The following is a 26,010-nucleotide window of genomic DNA, read 5'->3' as shown; positions in this document are numbered from 1 at the left end:
CCAAGCCAGTTCTGTATCCATCTTGCCAGCTCACCTCTGATCCTGTGTGACTTCACCTTTTGCACCAAAGTTCCTGGTTCAAGTCCCACTCCAGGGCTTGAGCACAAAAAATCAAGGCTGATACCCTTGATGAGGTGCCATCTTTCGGATGAGACATTAAACTGAGGCCTCATTCTGCTTGCTGTAAGATGTAAAAGATCCCCTGGCACTATTTCGAAGGGGAGCAGGGGAATTCTCCCTGGTGTCCTAGCCAACATATTCTTTTTCTTTTGGGCCTCCTTATCTCGAGAGACAATGGATACGCGCCTGGAGGTGCTATAAAGGCCAATTAGAAAACATAGAAAACATAGAAAAATACAGCACAGAACAGGCCCTTCGGCCCACGATGTTGTGCCGATCCTTTGTCCTCTGTCAAGGACAATTTAATCTATACCCCATCATTCTCTTTTATCCATATACCTATCTAAAAGCCGTTTGAAAGTCCCTAAAGTTTCTGACTCAACAACTTCCCCATGCAAGGCATTCCATGCCCCGACCACTCTCTGGGTAAAGAACCTTCCCCTGACATCCCCCTTATATCTCCCACCCTTCACCTTAAATTTATGACCCCTTGTAACGCTTTGCTCCACCCGGGGAAAAAGTTTCTGACTGTCTACCCTATCTATTCCCCTGATCATCTTATAAACCTCTATCATGTCACCCCTCATCCTTCTCCGTTCTAATGAGAAGAGGCCTAGAATGTTCAGCCTTTCCTCGTAAGACTTATTCTCCATTCCAGGCAACATCCTGGTAAATCTCCTCTGCACCCTCTCCAAGGCTTCCACATCCTTCCTAAAATGAGGCGACCAGAACTGCACACAGTACTCCAAATGAGGCCTTACCAAGGTCCTGTACAGCTGCATCATCACCTCACGGCTCTTAAATTCAATCCCTCTGCTAATGAACGCTAACACCCCATATGCCTTCTTCACAGCCCTATCCACTTGAGTTGCAACTTTCAACGATCTATGCACATAGACCCCAAGGTCTCTCTGCTCCTCCACATGCCCAAGAACCCTACCGTTAACCCAGTATTTTGCATTCGTGTTTGTCCTTCCAAAATGGACGACCTCACACTTTTCAGGGTTAAACTCCATCTGCCACTTTTCAGCCCAGCACTGCAACCTATCCAAGTCCCTTTGCAGACGACAATAGCCCTCCTCGGTATCCACAACTCCACCAACCTTTGTATCATCTGCAAATTTACTGACCCACCCTTCGACTTCCTCATCCAAGTCGTTAATAAAAATCACAAACAGGAGAGGACCCAGAACTGATCCCTGTGGCACGCCACTGGTAACTGGGCTCCAGGCTGAGTATTTACCATCTAAGACCACTCTCTGCCTTCTATCAGTTAGCCAATTCTTAATCCAACTGGCCACATTCCCCAATATCCCATGCCTCCTGACTTTCTCCATAAGTCTACCATGGGGGACCTTATCAAATGCCTTACTAAAATCCATGTACACCACATCCACTGGTTTACCCTCATCCACTTGCTTGGTCACCTGCTCAAAGAATTCAATCAGGCTTGTGAGGCAAGACCTACCCCTCACAAAACCGTGCTGACTGTCCCGAATCAAGCAATGTCTTTCCAGATGCTCAGAAATCCTATCCCTCAGCACCTTTTCCATCAACTTGCCTACCACCGAAGTAAGACTAACTGGCCTGTAATTCCCAGGGTTGTTCCTATTCCCTTTCTTGAACAGGGGCACAACATTTGCCACCCTCCAATCACCTGGTACCACCCCCGTCAACAGAGAAGATGAAAAGATCATTGCCAGCGGCTCTGCAATTTCATCCCTTGCTTCCCATAACATCCTTGGATATACCCCGTCAGGCCCGGGAGACTTGTCTATCTTCAAGTTATTCAAAAACCCCAACACATCTTCCCTCCTAACGAGCACTTCCTCGAGCTTACCAGTCTGTTTCACACCGTCCTCTTCAGTAATACACCCCTTCTCATTCGTAAATACCGAAGAGAAGTACTCATTCAAAACCTCACTTATCTCTTCCGGCTCAACACACAGTCTCCCGCTATTGTCCTTGACCGGACCTACGGTCCCCCTAGTCATCCTCATATTTCTGACATACGCGTAAAAGGCCTTGGGGTTTTCTTTTATCCTACCCGCCAAGCATTTTTCATGCCCTCTCTTAGCTCTCCTAATCCCTTTCTTCAGATCCTTCCTGGCCATCTTGTATCCCTCCAGAGCTATGCCTGTGCCCTTTTTCCTCAACCTTATATACGCATCCTTCTTCTTCCTAACAAGACTCTCAACCTCTCTTGTCAACCACGGTTCCCTCACATGACCATCCCTTCCCTGTCTGACAGGGACATGCTTATCAATGGCCCCTACTATCTGCTCCTTGAAAAAGTTCCACATTTCGACCGTGCCCTTCCCTGCCAGCATATGCTCCCAACTTATGCTCCTCAGTTCCTGCCTGACAGCATCATATCTACCCTTCCCCCAATTGTAAACCTTGCCCTGTTGCACATACCTATCCCTCTCCATTACCACAGTGAATGCTACAGAATTGTGATCACTATCTCCAAAGTGCTCGCCCACCAACAGCTCTATCACTTGCCCTGGTTCATTACCTAGTACCAAATCCAATATTGCCTCCCCTCTGGTCGGGCAGTCTACATACTGAGTCAGAAAAGCTTCCTGGACATACTGCACAAACACTACCCCATCCAAACTATTCGATCTAAAGAGTTGCCAATCAATATTTGGGAAGTTGAAATCCCCCATAATTACTACCCTGTGACTTCTGCTCCTTTCCAAAATCTGTTTCCCAATCTGCTCTTCCACCTCCCTGCTGCTATTGGGGGGCCGATAGAAAACTCCCATCAAGGTGACTGCTCCTTTCCTGTTCCTGACCTCAACCCACAGTGCCTCAGTCGGCAGATCCTCCTCGAAAATTCTTTCAGCAGTTGTTACACTATTTCTAACTAACAATGCCACCCCCCCACCTCTTTTACCACCATTCCTAATCTTATGAAAACATCTATAACCAGGTACCTCCAAGAACCATTCCTCCCCCTCACCTATCCACGTTTCAGTGATGGCCACAACATCGTAGTCCCAAGTGCCCATCCACGCCTTCAATTCACTCACCTTATTCCTGATGCTTCTTGCGTTGAAGTATACGCACTTTAACCCTTCTCCGTGCCCATCTGTCCTCTGCGACAGTGCTACCTTCCCCAATACCTCACTACACTCTTTGTTTTTCTGAGTGGACCCACTGGTCCCTGGACTACAAGTCCGGTTCCCATCCCCTTCCCAAACTAGTTTAAACCCTCCCGAACAGTACTAGCAAACCTCCCTCCCAGGATATTGGTGCCCCTCTGGTTCAGATGCAGCCCGTCCTGTTTGAACAGGTCCCATCTTCCCCAGAATGCAGTCCAATTATCCAAGAACTGGAAGCCCTCTCTCCTACACCATTCCTGCAGCCACGTGTTCAGCTGTGCTCTCTCCCTATTCCTAGCCTCACTATCACGTGGCGCCGGCAACAAACCAGAGATAACAACTCTGTCCGTCCGAGCTTTCAGCTTCCAGCCTAACTCCCTAAACTCACTTCTAACATCTGTGCCACCCTTCCTTCCTACGTCGTTGGTGCCAATGTGCACCACGACCTCTGGCTGCTCCCCCTCCCCTTTAAGGATCCTGAAGACGCGATCACAAACATCACGGACCCTGGCACCAGGTAGGCAACAAACCATCCGTGCGTCTCGCTTGCGCCCACAGAACCGCCTGTCGGTACTCCTCACCATCGAGTCCCCGATGACTAGTGCTCTCCCATTCTCCCTCCTTCCCTTCTGAGCCACAGTGCAGGACCCCGTGCCAGAGGCCCGTTCACTGCAGCCTGCCCCCGATAGGCCGTCCCCCCCAACAGTATCTAAAACTGTATACTTGTTGCTGAGGGGAATGACCACAGGAGATCCCTGCACTGACCTCTTCCCACCTCTAACTGTTACCCAGCTGCCTTTGTTTTGTGGAGTAACGACATCCCTGTAGCTTCTATCTATCACCCCCTCAGCTTCCCGAATGATCCTCAGTTCATCCAGCTCCAGCTCCAGTTCCCTAACACGGTCTGATAGGAGCTGGAGACGGATGCACTTCCAGCAGGTGAAGTCGGCAGGGTCACCGGAGGTTCCCCTCACCTCGAACATACTGCAGGAGGAGCACTGCACTCCCCTGGCTGCCATTTCTTTTACTCAATTACCCCTTAATTAAGTACAAATATAGATATTAACAAAAACAGTGAAATAGCTTACCTGTTCAGTCCTTTTTGGCTAGAGGAGGAGGGTAAAAAGGGTCTTATTATTAGGTTAGAGGAGGAGGATGGGTGGGAGACACTACATGTGTAGTGTCTCGGGTTAACTCTGCTCCGCACCTTTAAAGAAAAAACCTACCCAGGAGTCCTTGCTGCCGTCCAGCTTCCGGTTCCTCCCGCGCCAAAAGTAACTTGAACACAAGGAAAACAGTAAGTACAACTTTCAAAACACAGCTCCTGTTGCCTTCACTTACCCACCGAAGAGTCGCTACCTTCTCCTGCTGCTCCGCCGGGAAATGAGGAGTGACAGGCTCTTCCACAGGTGCTGCAGAGAAATTTGTTTGTCGGGGCTGTTGCACAGTTGGCTCTCCCCTTGCGCCTCTGTCTTTTTTCCTGCCAACTACTAAGTCTCTTTGACTCGCCACATTTTAGCCCTGTCTTTATGGCTGCCCGCCAGCTCTGGCGAACGCTGGCAACTGACTCCCACGACTTGTGATCAATGTCACAGGACTTCATGTCGCGTTTGCAGACATCTTTAAAGCGGAGACATGGACGGCCGGTGGGTCTGATACCAGTGGCGAGCTCACTGTACAATGTGTCTTTGGGGATCCTGCCATCTTCCATGCGGCTCACATGGCCAAGCCATCTCGAGCGCCGCTGACTCAGTAGTGTGTACAAGCTGGGGATGTTGGCCACCTCGAGGACTTCTGTGTTGGAGATGAGGTACTGCCACCTGATGCCAAGTATTCTCCAGAGGCAGCGAAGATGGAATGAATTGCGACGTCGCTCTTGGCTGATATATGTTGTCCAGGCCTCGCTGCCATAGAGCAAGGTACTGAGGACACAGGCCTGATACACTCGGACATTTGTGTTCCGTGTCAGTGCGCCATTTTCCCACGCTCTCTTGGCCAGTCTGGACATAGCAGTGGAAGCCTTACCCAAGCGCTTGTTGATTTCTGCATCTAGAGACAGGTTAACCCTCAAACAACATCACAAAAACAGATTATTTGATCATTATCACGTTGCTGTTTGTGGGAGCTTGCTGTGTACACACTGACTGCTGCGGTTCCTGCATTACGACAGTGACTACACTTCAAAAAGTGCTTCATTGCCTGTAAAGCACTTTGAGATGTCCAGTGGCTGTAAAAGGCACGATATAAATGCAAGTCTTATTTGCAGGCAGCTGTTTACATGAAGTAGGAACAATTGATATGAAAGCCATGTTTTCGGCTCCTTCTAGCTTGTGGCTTCAGCAGAGCATTTTGCAAATACATGCACTTCCCACTAAAGATTACATTAATTGGTCTTGCGATTCTGTCAAGATAGCCAATATTATCGTACAAATCCTGCCTTCAGGCACCTATTTTCTGCTCATTCCCTTCTGGACCCAAATGTACTGCCATTTCTAATTCTTTGGCTTTTTTATGTATCACTGCTTCCTGCAGATGTTGCCAGTTCCTGAATGGGAACAGAATGGTTCAATCTGGGATCCGTGCAGAGATACGATGTGAAGAATTTGTTTACGCTGCTGCCCTTTCCTAATTTCCACCCATAATGTTTCTACTCATGTTATTCTTAAAGGTTTTCTTGGAATTTTGACTTTTTGTTCGCTTCTTACTCAGATAGAAAGTGTCTTTGCTTCCATTAAGTGCTTTTTCTCTGGTCTCATCTAATCCTCCTGTTAATTATCCTGAGCTACTTTTGGACAACTCCTCTTCATGAATATTGAATTCTGCACCTTTTCGGTTATCAATACAAGAATCTGAAACGGGTTCATTATACTCTTCTGCTTTTTACAGGAATGTAATTTGATTTTCTATGAATGCAGTGCTTCCTCAGGTGTCAATATAACTGAATCCATGATGCATTTGGCCAGGTAAGATATTAACACCATTGAGTAAGGTCGAGCAGCTGAGAGTAATTTGAAGTCATTGATTGTATGGTTTAACGGTTACACTACATAGTTCATGCTTTTTTCAGAATGCAGTGTCTGTTCAGAGGATAAAACTAAACCTTAGTTCTTGACTAACCCTTTGTTCCTAATTCAGTCTGAATGCAGAATAAAAGAGTTTTTAAAAAGTTTATTCATGGGATGTGGGCGTCGCTGGCCAGGCCAGCATTTATTGCCTATCCCTAATCGCCCTTGAGAAGGTGGTGGTGAGCTGCCTTCTTGAACCGCTGCAGTCCATGTGGGGTAGGTACACCCACAGTGCTGTTAGGAAGGGAGTTCCAGGATTTTGATCCAGCGACAGTGAAGGAATGGTGATATGGTTCCAAGTCAGAATGGTGTGTGACTTGGAGGGGAACTTGCAGATGGTGATGTTCCCATGCATTTGCTGCCCTTGTCCTTCTAGTTGGTAGAGGTCGTGGGTTTGGAAGGTGCTGTCTAAGGAGCCTTGGTGCATTACTGCAGTGCATCTTGTAGATGATACACACTGTTGCCACTGTGTGTTGGTGGTGGAGGGAGTGAATGTTTGTAGATGGGGTGCCAATCAAGCGGGCTGCTTTGTCCTGGATGGTGTCGAGCTTCTTGAGTGTTGTTGGAGCTGCACCCATCCAGGCAAGTGGAGAGTATTCCATCACACTCCTGACTTGTGCCTTGTAGATAGGCTTTGGGGAGTCAGGAGGTGAGTTACTCACCGCAGGATTCCTAGCCTCTGACCTGTGTTCGTAGCCACGGTATTTATATGGCTACTGCAGTTCAGTTTCTGGTCAATGGTAGCCCCTAGGATGTTGATCGTGGGGGATTCAGCGATGGTAATGCCATTGAATGTCAAGGGGAGATGGTTGGATACTCTTTTGTTGGAGATGGTCATTGCCTGGCACTTGTGCAGTGCGTTTGTTACCAGAGTGAGCTGGTAATGATCTTGGATTCTGTCCCAGTATTGATGTCTGACATTAGTGTCAATGTTGCATGCTTTATAAAAACGAAATCAGTAATTCTAGCTTGGAACTGTTTTTAAAAAATGGTGGTCAAGATTTGTCACATGACATTTTTAGCCAAGGATTACTACTGATACGAAAGCCACAAAGATGAAAAACTATAAGCTTAGAAACCAATGATTAAAGTAAAAACAGAAAATGCTGGAAATATTCATGTCTGGCTGCATTTGTGGAGAAGCACTTATTTACGATTTATCCTGTGTCACAGGTCCTCCTGAGCTCTCCAAACACTTTAAAGGAAAAAATATTTTAATTCAGGTGATGCTCATTCTCTTTATCTCACTCATACACCACTTGGTGTTTAAAATGTCAACATTAGATGGTGTTGGAAATATTCACCTGGAGTAGGCCAAATAGCATGGGCCATTGGCAGTGACAGTGATGTCCTTTTTATTGCATGGGTTCGAAGAGGGAAGAACAACAGATGAACTGTGCTAACAGCCTAATCTGGTCAGTACTACCAGTGATGGAAATGAGGCATGGGTCATCTGAGGCTTGGCCACACGTAGTGAGAACTCCACAATCTGCCTTAAAGCAAACACTGATAGAATGACAGGCACTTGGTGTAAAGTCCATACACAAATTGCAGCATAGTTTGATTGGCACCCCATCCATAAACATTCACTCCCTCCACCACCAACACACAGTGGCAGTAGTGTGTACCATCCACAAGATGCACTGCAGCAACGCACCAAGGCTCCTTCGGCAGTGCCTTCCAAACCCGCGACCTCTACCACCGAGAAGGACAAGGGCAGCAAATGCATGGGAACACCACCACCTGCAAGTTCCCCTCCAAGTCACACACCATCCTGATTTGGAACTATATCGCTGTTCCTTCACTGTCGCTGGGTCAAAATCCTGGAACTCCCTTCCTAACAGCATTGTGGGTCTACCTACCTCACTTGGACTGCAGCGGTTCAAGAAAGCAGCTCACCACCACCTTCTCGAGGGCAATTAGGGATGGGCAATAAATGCTGGCCTGGCCAGTGATGTCCACATGAACTACCATGAATGAATAATTAAAAAAAAAAGATATTTCAGTGAGTGAATTTAACTGCAAAAAAAAAATACAAAGACTTTCATTAGTTTGTCAACAAAGGAAGATGCCACCTGTCAATTTGTAATGTTATATATGTCATATGAAGTCGAGTATGAAAAAGTGAAAAAATTGCTGCTTCACAATTCAGCAGATAGAAGTTGTAGAATGCTTTTGATTTTGAAGATTTCACATTGAACTAGTTACCATATGGAGTTGAAGTGGAGATCAGCTATGGTCTAAGAGGATGGTGGGACTGATTCGAGGGGCTGAATGGTCTGTTGCTGTTCCTGTGTTCCTACCAGCCCCATATAAAGTGCTGTAAGCCAGGAGCCTTGGAAGGTTGAAAGGCTTTGAATCAGAACTTGACCTTGTGCACAAATGGTCAAGGACAGCCACCTCTGGGTGAATATTGAACCCTTTTGCTGTTGAGCTACATCCTGGATAAAATATGGGATCATTAAATCTGTAATCCCTGTTGTTTAGAAAGCATGATACTGAACATTCACTCCGAACAAAAACACTAATTCATAGTAATAGGAAGTAACATTAAACAGAAGCAAAAAAGAAATCAGATACATAGAAATGATAACGGGGGAGCAGGCTGTTCAGCCCATCCAGTCCATGTTGGGGTTTATCTTCTACAGGAGCAGCATCCTAATCCCATGGACCTGCCCTGTTCCCGTATCCCCCTTTACACTGCTGGCAGGCAGAGGCCCAAATGTGCTGGAAGGATTGTAGATTTTCAGTTGCAACTTCAATTGGACCACCTGAGCCTTCCTTCCCCAGTGTATCATTTCGAGCTTCTGCAGCCTGTCCTCATCACTAGGCTGCCTAATCCCCAACTCTTGGTTTAGTTGTCCTTCACTGCATCCTAATATTCCCAGCAATCGTAGTCTCATTGTCTGCTTTGTTTGCCTCTGTTTGGGCTGCATAGCAAGTGCTGTCTGTTCACCACAGACTGCCCTTGGCCAAGCGACCCCTGCCCTTGTGCGAGCGACCTCCGTCCAGCTGAAGCACTCTCATTCCACAAGACCTTTGCTCTGCTTCAAGCACATGTACCAGTCACGTGATCCTCTACTTCCTTCCCTTTAGCAAACGACCCACACGAGACTCCTCATGTGACATTGAGCAGGTATTGACGACATTAACAGTCCTCTGGATGGAATGAATTGTGGTATGATCTGTCCTGGGAGAATCAATATCTGCCTGTCTCCACCTGATCTACAAAGTAACATTAGCTGAACCTCGCTCAGTCCTCCTCTGCTCACTCTAACCGGGGATCAGCAGAACAGTGATGGCTGTTCCTGATTAACCCGTTATGACAAAAGCCACACCTGCCAAAATAAGACACATTAATTTTGTCATTTGGAACATTATTTTGACCTGTTACTGGACTGGAAATAACTTGTTTAAATAAGACCACAGCAGTGGCTGAAAACATGGCTGCATATCTGCATTCTAAAAGACAGTTGCCTGAAGAAGACAATGGGAGTGCCTCCCTGATTCAATTAGCCAGATAGATTTTTGATCAAGAGACATTGAATGTGTAAGAGCCAGCATTCCACCGCACCCCCCCGCCCCCCCCACAAACCCCCACACACCCCACTAAGAGCGCCTGCTAAGCTTGGGGGAAATGCACAAACCTCGCCAGAGAGGTTGTTCCAAATAAGGAGCTAGTCGCATGACTAACCTGCTGGCCAACTTGGAGTTGTTTGAATTGTGCTCATAGAACAGTTTGGGAGGAGACTGCAAGTTGAAGACAACAGAGAAGGAATGTCGCTCCCTGTCACTCTCGCGCTCTGAGTTCCAGGGACCCATGGAAGTAACTCGAGCCATCGAAAAAGTGTGCACTGGGCCCCAAAGAGAACTGCAAGACTTAACTGCAATCAAAGACTTTACATCAAATCCAAAGCCAGTAACTGAACTCCAGCTGTTGCTTCAAACCTTTTCTCCTTTGAGTCTTCTTTTCTGTCTCTATTTGCTTGTGTGTTTATTACGAATGCATGGCCGCATCGCATATTTCTAGTAGCTTTAACTGAATTAGAGTTTTAAGGTTAATAGACTTATACCTTTCTTCTTTAAATCTGAGAAAACATGCCTAGTTGATTTCTTTGCCACTACAATTAGAGAGCAGTGAGCAAGGACTCACTGAGAGGGAAGCTAAAACACGATGTTTTTAAAGTAAAACCCTTTTACGCCAAACCGGGAAAAGGCTGAGAGGGGAGCCCTAGACCCCTTTCTCACCCGGTCATAACAGGAATTGGGTGGCTAGCGTCCCAGATTGGATCCACTGATAAACAAGAAATTGGAAGTGGGAAGTCAAATTGATTCAATCAAAAACAGAAAAGACTTCAATACAGGTTTTCTTGTGGTTGTGTGTGTTTGAATACTAACATGTCTGTGACTGAAGCCAGAACCTCCCCAAGCCAGGGTGAAGTAACTTGGGATTAGTTAAAGGCACTGTCTATGGAGGAGTTGAGGAAAATGGCTGAGCAGTGTGGGATCATTTTCTGTGCCAAGGCTGGGAGGTCTGAACTCCTAAGACTAGTGGCCAACCATTTTCCCCTCTAATATGAAAAAGCAGAGACAGGGTTAGAAATGGACTCTGACTGGGTATTGCTCGCAAAGATGCAATTGGAACAGAAGAAACTTGAATTAGAAGACAGGGAAAGAGAGTGAGAGAGAGACAGGAGAAAGAGAGCAGAGAGAAAAAGAAAGAACCTCCCTGAAGGAATGTGAGGAAAGAGAGCTGAGGTGGCTTGAATTAACTAGGGGGCGACAGAGTAACCCCAGTGAAAGCATGGCCAATATGGAGAATAGTAATTCAGGGCTGTGTAGTGGATTGTTAAAATTTTCCCAATTGATTCCAAAATTCAATGAAAGAGATGTGGAAGCATTTTTTAAAATATCTTTTGAAAAACTTGCAAGGCAGTTAAAATGGCCAGCTGAGACCTGGACTCTTCTGTTGCAAAGTAAGCTAATAGGAAAAGCCCATGAAGTTTATTCCCTGTTGCCATATGAGAGTTCATCAAATTATGAACTAACAAAAAATGTTATCCTCGGGGCATATAAGCTAGTACCAGAAGTCTACCGCCAAAAATTTGAACCCTCAGAAAGCAAGTTGATCAAACTTACTTGGAGTTTGAGAGAAGTAAACAACTGGCTTTTTGACCAGTGGTTGAGAGCTCTTGAAAGTTCAGCCCAGCTATGAAAACCTCAGAGAGGTAATTCTGCTCGAGGAATCTAAAAACTCTCTCCTCCTCTCCATAAAGACTCATGTAGAGGAACAAAAAGTTCACAGAGCAAGGCAAGCCGCAGTTCTGGCTGATGAGTTTGCTTTAATATACAAGTCGGTTCCCCAGGGGAAAACCTTTCCTAGGCATTCCCACAAATCCAAAAAGGAAAAGCAGTCCTGGGAGAGAAAGAAAAGGACACATAGGGGGCCCTCCTCTAACCAAAAAGGAAGGTGCTGCAAGTAGGAGTGAGACCCAGAGACCTGTGTGCTTCCATTGTAATAAGGCAGGACATCTAAGAGCTGACTGCTGGAAACTACGGGGAAAGCCTGTAGGGTTAATCAGGGCACACCCGCTCAGTGAAGGAGAAAGGACCCTGATGGAAAGCACAGCTGAACAAGCTGTGGCTTTAACTGCAGCAGTAGTAAGACCCAGAAAACATACTGCTGTGGGTGCAGGAAAATTTAATAGGATCCCTGAAGGTTATCAGGATTTTGTGTCTAAAGGGAGAGTAGCCCCATACCCCTCAAGTGGGGCAAGCAAGCCCATAGTAATCCTCAGGGATACAGGGGCCACTCGATTCCTTTTACTGGGAAAAGGCCTGACCTTTCCTCCAGAGAATGCAGTAAATACCAGAATGGCGGTGAATGGTATTGGAGGGCAGTGTCTGCCTGTGCCTTTACACTGGGTGCACCTGGATGTGACATAGTTTCAGGACTGGTGACTGAGGGATTGTCCCTAGTTTGCCTGTGGACGGGGTTGACCTGGTCCTAGGGAATGATCTGGCAGGAGGAAGGTGGTAGCTCTCCCAATAGTGTAAGAGAGACCGCAAAAGGTCAGAGAGACAGGGCAGTGGCAGGAGACGGTTCCCTGCAGTTCCCCTACATGTGTAGTGAATCAGGTGATGATCAAACCAGCTCCCCCAGAGGAGACTGAATTAACACTGCAGGCAGATGACCATGAGGTCTGTCTGTCTGAGACTTTCTTTGGAAAGTTAGAGGACCCGGGGAATCAATTAAATGAGTCTTCCCTAGCTGAGGCTCAGCGAGCTGAATCAGTATTGAGAGAGTTAGCACAGGCTGCCCAGTCTGAAATTGAAGCAGAGGGAGTCCCTGACTGCTACTATTTAAAGAATGAGGTACTGATGGGGAAATGGAGTTCTCCTCACAGACCTGAGGACAAAGAGTGGACAGTGGTTCACCAGTTAGTGGTGCCGCAGAGGTACTGGAGTGAAATATTAGGAATGGCCTACGAGATTACAATGGCTGCATATGTCGGTAAACAAAAAACCAAAGCCCGCGTAAGACAACAGTTTGACTGGCCTAAACTCAACAAAGATGTGGTGGAGTACTGTAGGAGTTGCCACAAGTGCCAGGTTGAGGGGAAACACCAACCTACAGTGAAATCTGCACCCCTAAGTCCTGTACTGGTGTTTGGAAGACCCTCCAGCAGAGGGCTGGTGAATTGTAAGGGACCCCGGCTGAGAAGTTAGAGGAAAGGGGGGAAACAGGGACAAAGAGGACAGATTAAAGGCGATCCAAGAGGATTCCCAGATGAAAACCCCTACTGTCCAGTCAGCCAACCCCAAAATGTTTGAAAAATTAGACCCAACATCCACCTATGTAAATGCAGGCACTGGAAGCACCCCACCAGAGTTGTTAACAGTATTTACAGAAACCTGCAGGGACAAAGAAAATCCTCGACAGGGCAGAGAAACGGTGAGGGTGATGTCTCAGCTAGTCGAAGTGCCGTAGGGGCATGCAGTAGAATCTGGACAAATATCTGCAAACAGGAGTGTCCCAGAGGACAAAGGGAAGATTAGCAAAGAATTCTCCCCCACAGTCAGGAGAAAAGGGAAACAACCATCCCCTGAAGTGAAAAGCCCTTGCACAGGACCCTTGGGGTGGCACAGTAGCGCAGTGGTTAGCACCGCAGCCTCACAGCTCCAGCGACCCGGGTTCAATTCTGGGTACTGCCTGTGTGGAGTTTGCAAGTTCTCCCTGTGTCTGCGTGGGTTTCCTCCCACAAGCCAAAAGACTTGCAGGTTGGTAGGTAAATTGGCCATTATAAAATTGCCACGAGTATAGGTAGGTGGTAGGGAAATATAGGGACAGGTGGGGATGTGGTAGGAATATGGGATTAGTGTAGGATTAGTATAAATGGGTGGTTGATGGTCGGCACAGACTTGGTGGGCCGAAGGGCCTGTTTCAGTGCTGTATCTCTAAACACTAAACACATGACTTATCAAAGCACTGAAAGAGAGATCAGATGGATCCACCCACTGCCCACTCCCATGAGTAGAACTCCAAACCAGAGTTAGCTAAATCTAACCCTCCCCCTGCAGACCTTAACAGGAACAAAGGCACCCTAGGCAGTCATGGAAATGTTCAAACTGCCAACCTCCCCAAAAATCACATGTTTATTGGGATGCCCATTCCCAACATATTGCTCACACAAAAACAAGAAATGCTGGAATCACTCAGCAGGTCTGGCAGCATCTGTGGAAAGAGAGGCAGAGTTAACGTTTCGGGTCAGCGACCCTTCTTCGGAACCCAACATATTGCTGTCTGTTGGTGAAGAAATTTTAAACCCCTTTGAGCAAAACATAACTATCTCAAGGGAAAAGGGGCAGTTTAAAGCAACACTGCTACAAAGGAAAGACAGGCTGCAACCATTTTTAGGATTTCTGAATGAATGAGAGAAATGCATGTCTGTTTTCCTGTACTTTCTCTTCTCCCTATTCTTATAGTGAAATGCTCTCCTAATATCACATTTCATTCCACTGGATGTGGAGGTGTGACGAAAACCACGCCTGCCAAAATAAGACACATTAATTCCGTCCTATGGAACATTATGTTTGACCTGTTTTTGGACTGGAAATAACTTTTTAAAAAAAAGACCACAACAGTGGCTGAAAACATGGATGCAGCACATTTGCATTCTAAAGCTCAGTGGCTGGAAACATGGCTGCATATTTGCATTCTAAAAGACAGTTGCCTGAAGAAGACAATGGGAGTGCCTCCCTCATTCAAATAGCCAGATAGATTTTTGATCAAGAGACATTGAATGTGTAAAAGCCAGCATTCCACCGGACCCACCCCCCCAACACCCCATTAAGAGTGTCTGCTCAGCTTGGGGGAAATCGACAAACCTCCTCAGAGCGGTTATTCCAAATAAGGAGCTAGTCACATGACTAACCTGCTGGCCAACTTGGAGTTGTTTGAATTGTGCTCACAGAACAGTTTGGGAGGAGACTGCAATTTGAAGACAACAGAGAAGGAAGGTGTCTCCATGTCTCTCTCCCCGTCTCTCTCTCTCTCTCTCTCTCTCTCTCTCTCACACACAGAGTTCCAGGGACACACGGAAGTAACTTAAGCCTCAAGACAGAAGACCATCGAAACAAGTTTGAAAGTGTGCACTGGTCCACAACGAGAACTGCAAGACTTAATTGCAATCAATTACATCAAAACCAAAGCCAGTAACTGAACTCCAGCTATTGCTTCAAACTTTTTCTCCTTGGATTCTTTCTCATTTTCTGTCTCTATTTGCTTGTGTATTTATCGCTTATGCATGCTAGCGTGGTCACGTCGCATATTTCTGGTAGCTTTAACTGAATTAGAGTTTTACGATTAATAAACCTACACCTTTCTTCTTTCAATCTGAGAAAACCTGTCTAGACTGAAGTTCTAGGCTTTATAGATTTTATTAGGAATGGTACAGTTAGCATACACAAAGATACGAAGGCAAAGGGAGTTTGTGTTACAGTTGCTGAACTCAGTCACAGGATGATTAACCCCCTCAGGGTCTTCCCTAACATCCCTTTTTATTCTTAGCTAAAGGACCATTACATCATTCCTCATCCATGACTGTCACTCGTGGTTTACATTAACTCATCCTTCCAGAAACAGACAGTTGTATCTATTAGCTGATTCAGTCGACACAGACAGTAGTCAGAGAATGAGCCAAGGTGATTTGCACTTGTGGCATTCTGCTCATATCATTTAGTTCTGCACAAACTGTCTTTTAACTTCAAAATGAATTCCTGATCATAAAATGAGCTCTTTAATAAAACAATTCCTGTTATCTTACTGATTGAGAAATTGTGGCCACAGGCTCTGTTCTCTCCACTCTTCCTTCTTTCCAAAGGCCAGCGATGGAGGGGCAGGGATTTTCTCTGTTCCTTTATTGTCGTTTCTGGGGGTCATAGTTTATATGCTCCAATAGTTGCAAACTTTTCAATTAACCAGTTTGCAAGTCAGTACTGTTGTTTTCTCTTGCTGTTTAGTTCATCCCAATATGAAGCTTTCTTACCTTCCAGTTCAGATAAAGATTTACACTAACTGGCACAGACTCGATGGGCCGAATGTTGGCCCTCCTTTGTTGTCCTATTCTCCAATTCCATTCATTAACCATCTCTGCTTCTTTTCCAGCTACTTGGTATTTCCAGCATTTATTGTGTGAAGTAGTAATAACAAGGCTTGATGGGATGGTGTTTTATTATAAAATTCCTTGTTTATATTTTCCAAATTTATCAAAGCTGTGGGATTTTATTTGGAACTTTCAACTCACTGTTTCTTGTGACTAAACTTTGATTTGTTTGTTTAGACTTCTGAAGGAGCTTGAAGATCAGGAAAGAGAAAAGACAGTTAAACTCGGGGAAGATTCCCCACAACAGAAAACCTGCTGTGCAAAATAATAACAAGGATTTATTACTTCTCACTGCCAGAGGAGCCCATGTATCACCCAAGAGAAAAACATTTCTATACATTCTGCTGTAGGGAATTGTAGAGAATGTCTGAATGAAAAACATAAATGAGAGCTTCAATCAGATTTGCCAGCTGGCAATTTTACCATTGAATTCCTCAGCTAATGTGATGCTGTTTTAAAAAAAAATGTGAAGCTTGGTCGAGATTGGGGATTCTCTGCATTTTGAATTCTTCTATCAGATTGTGCAGCAAGTACAATGGGACTATTTAAATAGTAGCCAACGGCTAGCGACAGACCGCGCACCATGGGAGCTTTTAAATTAGGCAATTTATTGCACAACTGAAGCAAGTTGTGAAACATTTAATGACCTAATCATACGTGTTCTGCTGGGTTGAGTTCTGTACCCCCTAAATATCTGTCACAGGTTCTGTTTGTATTACACGTCTTAGCCAATAGGCAAAAGAAATCTTGTAAAATGATTTTTTAAAATACTGTGCTGCTTTTAAAAATTATGTTGTTACGACCGACTGCGAGCCCCCAGTTAATATGATGCAATCCCGGATGACTGATCCCCAATTAATATGATTCAATCCTAGACGAGCCCCCAATTAATATATACAATTCTTATTGTGGTGGGAGAAATGCACTGTTGATTCAGTCCCGTCCCTCCACAGATCACCTAACATCATTTTTCAACTTTCCAAATTAAAGAAAGACCCAGCCAAATTGTACCATCTATTAATTCCCGAATGAGGCTAACCAAACCAGGTGTCTTTAGATCAATAAATTAACTGCTTAATTAGAAAAATTAAATTCTTAAACACAGCTAAGATGTAAACAACATTTAAAATAGAAAAATTTCAGCAAGTTTCAGATGTCAGTCGGCAAAATTGTAACTCGTCTTTGGTCCTGAGTGGCTGTATCCTATGGCAATGAGAATACATCCTTTGACTGAGTCTTTGGAGCTTGTTGCCTTACAGGAGTACTGATCCTGTTACAGCCTTAAAGGCACACTGCATACTTCCCAGAAAAGAAAAAAACTACATGATCATACACCTCCGCCCCTGACGAAATGAAATGCCATTCCTGAAATGCATTTCATTACAATGTGCAAAAAATACAAATTGAAAAAAAAGCTAACATATCTTTTTCCCCACATTTTAGATATATAATCTTCTAAAATGGTAAGATTACAGCAACAAGTTCCACCAGAACATTTGCGGTTTTAACTTTCCAAAAAGGTTGTCCCAATTAACCCACTTCAAATTTCCAAGCGTAGTCTTCCAGTTGTTTCGTGTCCCTATTGTCCATCTCCTCAGCCAGGTGAACTGCACAGCTAGGAGTGACCACTAGTGGGTTCACAATTCTCTGAGAAGTTTTTCGAGTACCCCTTAACTTATGTGGCATCACTTGACGCTGGAAAACCATGTCTGGTGTAACAGAAGCTGACTTTTTCTTATCTTGGGGTGTCAAAGGAATTTGACAGCATCCCTCCAACATATCTGTCTCTTTAAGACACATTGTGTTGCCCAGTCTGTCCATACAGTCCTTTAAGTGAGAATTTGGGTAGGAGTCTGCCTACCTTACCACAGTGACTTTTCTAGAGTCTATGCAAATATAAGCTATCCCACCAGGTTTAGACATCAAGACCATCTGCAAATTCCAGCTGTCCTGACTAGGTTCAACTCAGCTGCCCTTCAGTATGCATTGTACCTCTGCTTCCACTTGGGCCTGTCTGTCCAGACCTAAGCAACAAGGATGTTGTTTTAAAGGAATGGCTCCCCCTATACCCACATCATGTGTGGTTAAGGTTGTACATCCTGGCTTATCCCTAAAACATTTTGAAACGTTATGAAAACCCTGGTTAGGACTTCATACTGTTTTGCCTCTAAGTGTAAAAGCCTATTGTTTAATTTTCCTGGCCATTCTGTATTTGCTAATTGGATAGTTGGAGGTTCAATCTGAGAATTTCCTAGGCCTCCTTCCGCCTCATCCTCACTATCCTTTTCCTTCTCAACAGTCCCGATTACCTGACATATCTGTACTGGCGTATCCTCCTCCCTGCGGTAGTATTGTTCGACCATATTAATGAGACACAACCGGTGGTGGTTCCGGCGATCAGGAGTGTCAAGCAAGTTATCTACTTTACCCACTCTTTTGATCACTTTATATGGGCCACTGAACCGTGCTTTTAATGGTTCTCCCTGTGACAGTAACAACACTAATACTTTATCCCCTGATTTTATGGTAGGGTATGCTTTTCTCACCATTTGACAGGGATGGCACCTCCTACAAAATTGTTTCACATCCTTTGTAAGACCTGGCCAGTAATAATGTTGACTTATGTGTGATTTGGTCTTCCGAATTCCCCTATGTCCTGCAAAGGAATGTCGTGTGCTAACCTTAATAATCCTCGTCGATATTTAGGTGGTACCACTATCTGTTCAACAACCGTCCAGTCTTCGTCGACAGGTCTATGAGGTGTTCTCCATTTCCACCTCAAAACCCCATTTGCCACATAATAGCCTTCCGGAACTCCTTTCACCTCAGCTTCTGACAGAGCCATCTGTGCTATTCAGTATATCTCTGGATCAGCTTGCTGTGCTGCAATGATAGACGATCTGTTAAACATCTCATTTGGATTATCTAAATCCCTAAATAAGGTTTCAGATACTTGGCTATCTATTTGTGGTGCCTCTTTTACCACCGACAATGGATCCTGTTTAGCTATTGCTCGGGTGACTACACACGCAGGAAATATTCCCGGAACTTGTTCCTCTAATTGCTCTGTTTCCTTAATTTCACTTGGTTCCTCTATAACTATAGGGGCAACTGATGCTTTTGATCCTGCCAAATCATTTCCTGGGAGTAGATCAATTCCCTTTGCTGGTAAACTGTGGACAACGTCTACAGTTACTATCCCAGATATTAAATCACTCTCTAGGTGTCCTTTAAACAAAGGTACGTGTATATACTCCCCACCAATTCAAACTTTAGCGTTCAAGGCACTCTCTGGTGGAAATCTCATATCTTTCCCCAGCAAGAGAGTTTGGGTTGCTCCTGTGTCCTTGAGTATAATAGGTTTTCCTGCCTCACTTACAGGATACAGAGTTACTCTCCCCTTTGACAAAAATTCATTATAGCTCTCAGGTATTTTATTCTTAACCTCTATACTATTAGTTTTTGTATCGGTTTCACAGCTGTCCTTAAAGCTATAGCTGGTCTGCTGTACTCTCAGTCAGAGTCTTTTCCTCTGCACCAACTTTGCCTACCCCAACATGTCCTCTGGGTTTACCTCACAATTTCCAACACTCAGAATGAAGATGACCCATTTTGTTGCAACGATAACACTTTGGCTTGCAAACCTCACTTCTACCCTCAGCACCTTCCTTTCTGACCTGAGGAGGTGATCATGGGGCACTCCCAGCTGTTTATTCTTGTCCCCGGCTACATGCTTTCCTTTCACTCTCCCACTTTCTATCCTCCTTGGGTTTATGGGGGTGACGGACAAAATCGATTGGCCTTTTCTCTAGCTCAAAATAATCAATTTCTGCTGCTTGCCTAGCTTTCAAAACTTTCAGGTTATCTGAGTTCTTTCTGCTGAAGGAATGGAGTTTTTAAACTCTTCTAAGTGAATCAAATTTTGAAGGTTCTTATATGTGGTTTCTATCTTTAATGCCATATCCAATGGTCAAAAGTAATTTGCTTCATTCTCTCAAATTCTAAATATGTCTGCCCAGCCAATCTCCATAAGTTCCCAAACTTCTGATGGTAAGCTTCAGGGACTAACGCATACACAGCGAGAATAACCTTTTTTGCCATCTCACAGTCTGCCAAAGCCTCTTCAGGAAGTATGGCATAAGCTTCATGAGCTCTGCCTACCAACCTGCCCTGCCTTAGCAGTGTCCAGCTTTTTTTTGGCCATTTCATCTGTTTGGCTATTCTTTCAAAAGATATGAAAAATGCCTCTACATCCTTTTTCTCAAACTTAGGAAGAGCTGTATAAATGTAACCAACTTTTCGCTGGGTCCTGATCTAAATTCAGATCTTCCTGACCTGAATTTGCCCTGGATTCAAGACTACCCTTTTGTCTTAGTTCCATCTCTTTTAACTTCAATTCTCTCTCTTGTCTTTCACTTTCTCTCTGAAATGCTCGCTCTTTCCCCCTTTCCTCTTTTTCTAATTCAAGTTTTCTTAATTCTTTTTCTGCCTCAAGTTTTCTTGTTTCTAACTGAATCCTAGCCAATACCTCTGCATTACTCTGGGACCTACTAGTTTCTTGTCTCTCGTATTCCCTTTCTTGTTCCTCGTATTCATCATCTCCATCTCCATCTCCACCTCCCATGATGTTCAGCTATTATGTCAATTAGCTCTACTTTTTTGACACCTGATTTCAATTCCAACCCCAATTTCACTGCCAATTCTTTTAATTTGTTCTTAGCTAAAGTTATCAAGTCAGTCAGAGAAACATTCTGCTTTCCCAAAAACTCTGCTGCAAACACTTATGCCATTACAATGGTATAGACTGTACCTTATTATACAAGAGACCTGATTCTTTTAATTTCTTTGTAATTGGTGTTAGATTTAGATCCCAACAATAAAGTTTCCAATTGCTATGATCCCAGACTCGAGAGAAATTATATATGATGCCAGACGCAAGACCCCAATTTAAATTTGTTTTCCCAGAGAAGAGTAGTTAATATGATTTCAAATGTGAGCCCTCTAAAATAGTCTGATTCTGATCCCAGATGCGAGCCACCTAATTAAATATGATTCAACCGCAAGCAAGCCCCCAATTGGTATGATTCAATCTCGAGCGAGCCCCCAATTATTATGATTCAATCCCAGAATGAGCCCCCAATTAAAATATATGACTGACTGAGAGCCTCCAATTAATATGATTCAATCCCGGATGACTGACCCCCAATTAATATGATTCAATTCCGGATGAGCCCCCAAATATATATAATTCTGATTGTGGTGGGAGAAATGCACTGTTGATTCAGTCCCATTCCTCCACAGATCGCTAACATATCATTTTTAAACTTTCCAAATTAGAGAAAGACCCAGCCAAGTTGTATTATCTATTAATCCCTGAATGAGGCTAACCAAACCAAGTGTCTTTAGATCAACAAATTAACTTTCAATTAGAAAAACTAAATTCGTAAACACTACTAAGATATAAACAACATTTAAAGTAGAAAAATGAGTGTCCTTGCATATTTAAGCTCCTGCCAAAGTGAAATCTTCCAATGTGGAACAGTCCAAGGTTGCTTGAAGTCCTCGCAGCCATCCGATGGGGTAAAAAAGGTTCTTCAACCGGAGAACCGTCCGTAGTCTAGTTCAGCAGTTGAATTGATGCTCCTCTTTTCCGGCGATGAATTTCAGCAATTACAGTTCAGCAGTTAAAGGAATTGGTTATTTTCTTTTAAGAAATTAATCTGGTTTGACATCAGAATTCTGAGAATATAATAAATAAGGTTTAAATAAACCAAGAGAGAGCTCTCTTTTCCTTCATTATATGCTGGCAGACAGTCTGTGTGTGTCTGTTAACTGTGCTTCAAAAGTCAGTTTTTCAGCTAGTTTCAAATGTCAATCGGCAACATTGTATCTCGTGTCTTTGGTCCTGAGTGGCTGTATCCTACGGTAACGAGAATGCATCCTTTGACTGAGTCTTTGGAGCTTGTTGCCTTAAAGGAGTACTGATCCTGTTACAGCCTTAAAGGCACACTGCATACTTCCCAGAAAAGGAAAAAAAAACTACAGGATCATAACAATGTTCTTGGTATGAATATGGAAGAAATATGAGGGGAGAGAGGGTATAATCAGCAAGCCAAGAGGAAGACAGGTTTTTTCAAATAAACCTTCAAATGATCCATTAGAACTTTTGAAGCTATTTCCGAAAGAATTTTGACGTTGACTTTATTTAAAATAACTGAGATTTTGTGCAGGTTAGAATCAACACCAACGTTTATTTAGTCTGATTGGAATTTTTATTAGTGACAGAATTAACCGATTACTTCTAACAAGCTGCCACTCCAACACTCTTCCAATGCGTATTTTGGTTGGTTTTATGGACGGGAGGTCAATATTATTTCTACAACCCACTGGCATTGCTAAGTTTACAGCACTTTAGCTCTTTGATTTTTTTCCACCCTGTTTGTACAGAAACCTTTGTTATTGGAGAACTTATAGATCATGATGGAAAGACCAGGGCTGAGAGGTGATTATGTTCATTTAGCACAGTCAACAAGTACAGTGACACTTTTCAAACAGTTTTTCTTGGCATTTTATCACATCAGAACCAGTGTTCATTTACTGCCATGTACAGTGTTTTATATTTTTAAAATAACATTTCAATCTGGTCGGGTCCGCGTGTACCTCCTTTGCAGCTCAACTCTGCTTTGTGCCAGAACTGAAATAACCATTTACCATGGTGTTTCAGTTTAATAGTGCTAAATTTTTCAGGAATCTACTGTGTAGAGAGTGAAAACTTCAGATCTTTAATAAGTATTGTGCCACTGCACTTAATTTTCTTTTGATTTTCTGAGAGGAAGATAGAGAGAACAGTCTGAAACTTGAATCTTATTGCATCCCGATTTACAAGGTGTATGGGTGTAAGTGGCCCCATGGTAGTAAATTGTAATTTTTTTCTATTCATGGGATGTGGGCATCACTGGCAAGGCCAGCATCTATTGCCCATCCCTAATTGCCCTTGACAATATGGTGGTGAGCCACGTTCTTGAACCACTGCAGTCTGTCTAGTGTAGGTACGGCCACAGTGCTCTTTGGGAGGGAGTTCCAGGATCTCGATCCAGCAATGATGAAGGAACAGTGATGTATTTCCAAGTCAGGGTTAGTGCATGACTTGGAGGGGAACTTGGAGATGGTGGTGTTCCTATGCATCTGTTGCCCTTTCAATATTCACTTTCTGGTTTGTAGCTTGTGCTTCAAAGCAAATACTTGGGAATTTGGTGAAGGCATATTCAAAAAAAAAAAATCCATGTACTACAAGCAGCTGAAAACAGATTGAATTGTATAGTTGTACTGATGCAGGTATCAGTAAATACAAACTGCAGTGGGTGTTGTGCTGGAAAAGAGGGCTGAGAGCATATTGGAGAAATAGCAGTAAAAATCCATTGTTTGGACTTGATCATATTATATCACTCGGTAACAACACCATTATTACTGCATTCTAGTTCAAATTGTGCTTTTAGACGAATAGTTTTGGAGTGCGTATGAACATCGAATTAGGAGCAGGAGTCGGCCACTCAGCCCCTCGAGCCTGCTCCGCCATTCAACAAAATCATGGCTGATCTGATTGTAAACTCAACTCCACATTCCCGTCTGCCCCCGATAACCTTTCACCCCCTTGCTTATCAAGAATCTATCGACCTCTGCCTTAAAAATATTCAACGACTCTGCTCCCATCATCTTTTGAGGAAGAGAATTCCAAAGGCTCACGACCCTCTGAGAGAAAAAATGTCTCCTCATCTCTGTCTTAAATGGGCGATCCCTTATTATTAAACAGTGACTCCTAGTTCTAGATTCTCCCACAAGAGGAAACATCCTTTCCACATCCACCCTGTCAAGACCCCTCAGGATCTTGTATGTTTCAATCATGTCACCTCTTACTCTTCTAAACTTCAGTGGATTTAAGCGTAGCCTGTCTCAACTTTCCTCCTAAAACAACCCGGCCTTGTTTGGGATTAGTGAGTGCAGTAAATTCAGAATAGATGGCCCCTCATAGAGAACCTACACTGGGGAAGCTTTTATAGATTCTCCTACAGTGTTCTTTTGTAAAAGCCTTGAATATATTCTGTGGTAGGGTGTGCATAAATAAAACTAAACTGCTGTTTTTGTGTATGTTTAAACTTAATTTCATTGTGAATTTATCAAGAAGTACACAGTTTTAAAGAGCTGTTAAAACCGAAAGGTTCTTGCATCTCCATTAAAAAGTTTGCCTCGTCGTGTATTTAATGAACTGTTTAGCTGAGATGCAATCTTCAACTCAGTATAATGTCACAAACAGCTCTGCGGGAGGGAGCTGGCTCAGATTTCATGTCTTGCCTCATCGAACCTATGAACATTTTTGGCCCTGATTTTGCTGTCAGCAGTGAAGCAAGGATACTCTCCACTGACCTCAAAGAATGGCTCGCTGAAAATCTAGCGATCTCTGTGGTGAGTACTTTACATCTCTCGCCATGAAATTGATTGTAGTATAGTTTAATAGGGATTCCCAGGGTTGAGCTGCAGTGATGTCATCAAGCAGTCCAAGTAGCCAGTCACATTAAAGAATTCTGACATGCAGCCTACCAGGAAATGAAAAGCACTAACAAACATTCGCTCCCTCCACCACCGACGCACAGTGCCAGCAGTGTGTTCCATCTACACGATGCACTGCAGCAATGCACCAAGGCTCCTTAGCACCTTCCAAACCCGCGACCTCTACCAACTAGACGGACAAGGGCAGAAAATAAATGGGAACACCACCACCTGCAAGTTCCCCTCCAAGTCACACACCATCCTGACTTGGAACTATATCGCTGTTCCTTCACTGTCGCTGAGTCATAATCCTGGAACTCCCTTCCTAACAGCACTGTGGGTCTACCTACCCCAAATGGACTGCAGCTCACCACCACCTTCTCGAGGGAAATTAGGGATGGGCAATAAATGCTGGCATAGCCAGTGACGCCCACATCCCATGAATGAATGAAAAAAAAAATCAATTTTTAAACATTTTGCAGACAGTGAAATAATGATAGCGGCACACGCATGGGGTTAAGGTAGAAACTGAAAATCATGAACAAACCTTTTTTTCATTATCTAAAAAATATAGCTTACAAAATCTAGTAATTAATCATAATTGAGACATTTGACCACATTTCACAAATATAAATTTATTTTTTTAGGGCCAGATAGCAGTAATTACTCAGATTGCTATTAAAAGCCTAGTTACAACTCATTGAACAAGGCTTAAGTTTTTGTGGGGTTTCTAACAGTGATATTGAACATTTGTTCCTGCTGGGGGACTTTAACGCCAGGGTTGGGGCCAACCATGACACATGGCCCTCCTGCCTCGGGTGCTATGGCATGGCAAGGATGAATGAGAATGGACAGAGACTGTTGGAGTTGTGTACCTACCATGACTGCTGGAGTTGTGTACCTACCACAACCTCTGCATCACCAACTCGTTCTTTCAAACTAAATCCTGTCACCAGGTTTCATGGAGACACCTAAGATCACGTCCTTGGCACCAGCTGGACCTCATCATCACAAGGTGAGCCTCCATAAACAGTGTTCAAATCACACGCAGCTTCCACAGTGCGAACTGCGACGCCGACCACTCCCTAGTCTGCAGTAAAGTTAGACCTAAACCAAAGAAGCTACATCAATCCAAGCAGAATGGCTGCCCACGCATCAGCACTACCAGAATTTCTTACCCACAGCTGTAACAAAAGTTTCTCAATTCGCTTGAAAAAGCCCTTCAAAACAATCCTGCAGGGGATGCAGAGACCAAGTGGGACCACATTAGCGACGTCATCTATGACTCAGCAATGACCACCTTTGGCAAACATGAGAAGCAAAATGCAGACTGGTTTCAATCTCACTTTGAAGAGATGGAACCTGTCATAGCCACTCAGCACACTGCACTGCTGAACTACAAGAAAGCCCCCAGCGAGTTACATCCTTAGTACCGTGCAAAGAAAAGCCAGACGCTGTGCAAACGACTATTGGCAACACCTATGCTGTCATATTCAGCTGGCCTCT

The 26,010-nt window shown here is 44.1% G+C and overlaps 1 protein-coding gene across 7 annotated transcripts in view; it reads left to right on the top strand.

The window, feature by feature from the left end:
- The window catches only part of cracr2aa (calcium release activated channel regulator 2Aa), a 114,796-nt gene extending 93,083 nt beyond the window's left edge, over positions 1–21,713 (top strand). For 5 of the 7 annotated variants that reach the window (XM_068050251.1, XM_068050248.1, XM_068050245.1 and 2 more), the window contains 2 exons: positions 6,117–6,193; positions 16,138–21,713. In XM_068050251.1, the coding sequence (XP_067906352.1) occupies positions 6,117–6,193; positions 16,138–16,228 (168 nt within the window). In that variant the 3' untranslated portion in view covers positions 16,229–21,713. The remainder of the gene's footprint in view (positions 1–6,116; positions 6,194–16,137) is intronic. The other 2 variants (XM_068050253.1, XM_068050252.1) reach the window with 1 other exon arrangement.
- The last annotated feature ends 4,297 nt before the right edge of the window (positions 21,714–26,010 follow it).

The sequence above is a fragment of the Heterodontus francisci genome, chromosome 18 (assembly GCF_036365525.1).
Source record: "Heterodontus francisci isolate sHetFra1 chromosome 18, sHetFra1.hap1, whole genome shotgun sequence".
Classification (NCBI taxonomy): domain Eukaryota; kingdom Metazoa; phylum Chordata; class Chondrichthyes; order Heterodontiformes; family Heterodontidae; genus Heterodontus; species Heterodontus francisci.
The sequence above is the reverse complement of the archived record's forward strand: the minus strand, read 5'-3'. Positions and strand labels throughout refer to the sequence as shown.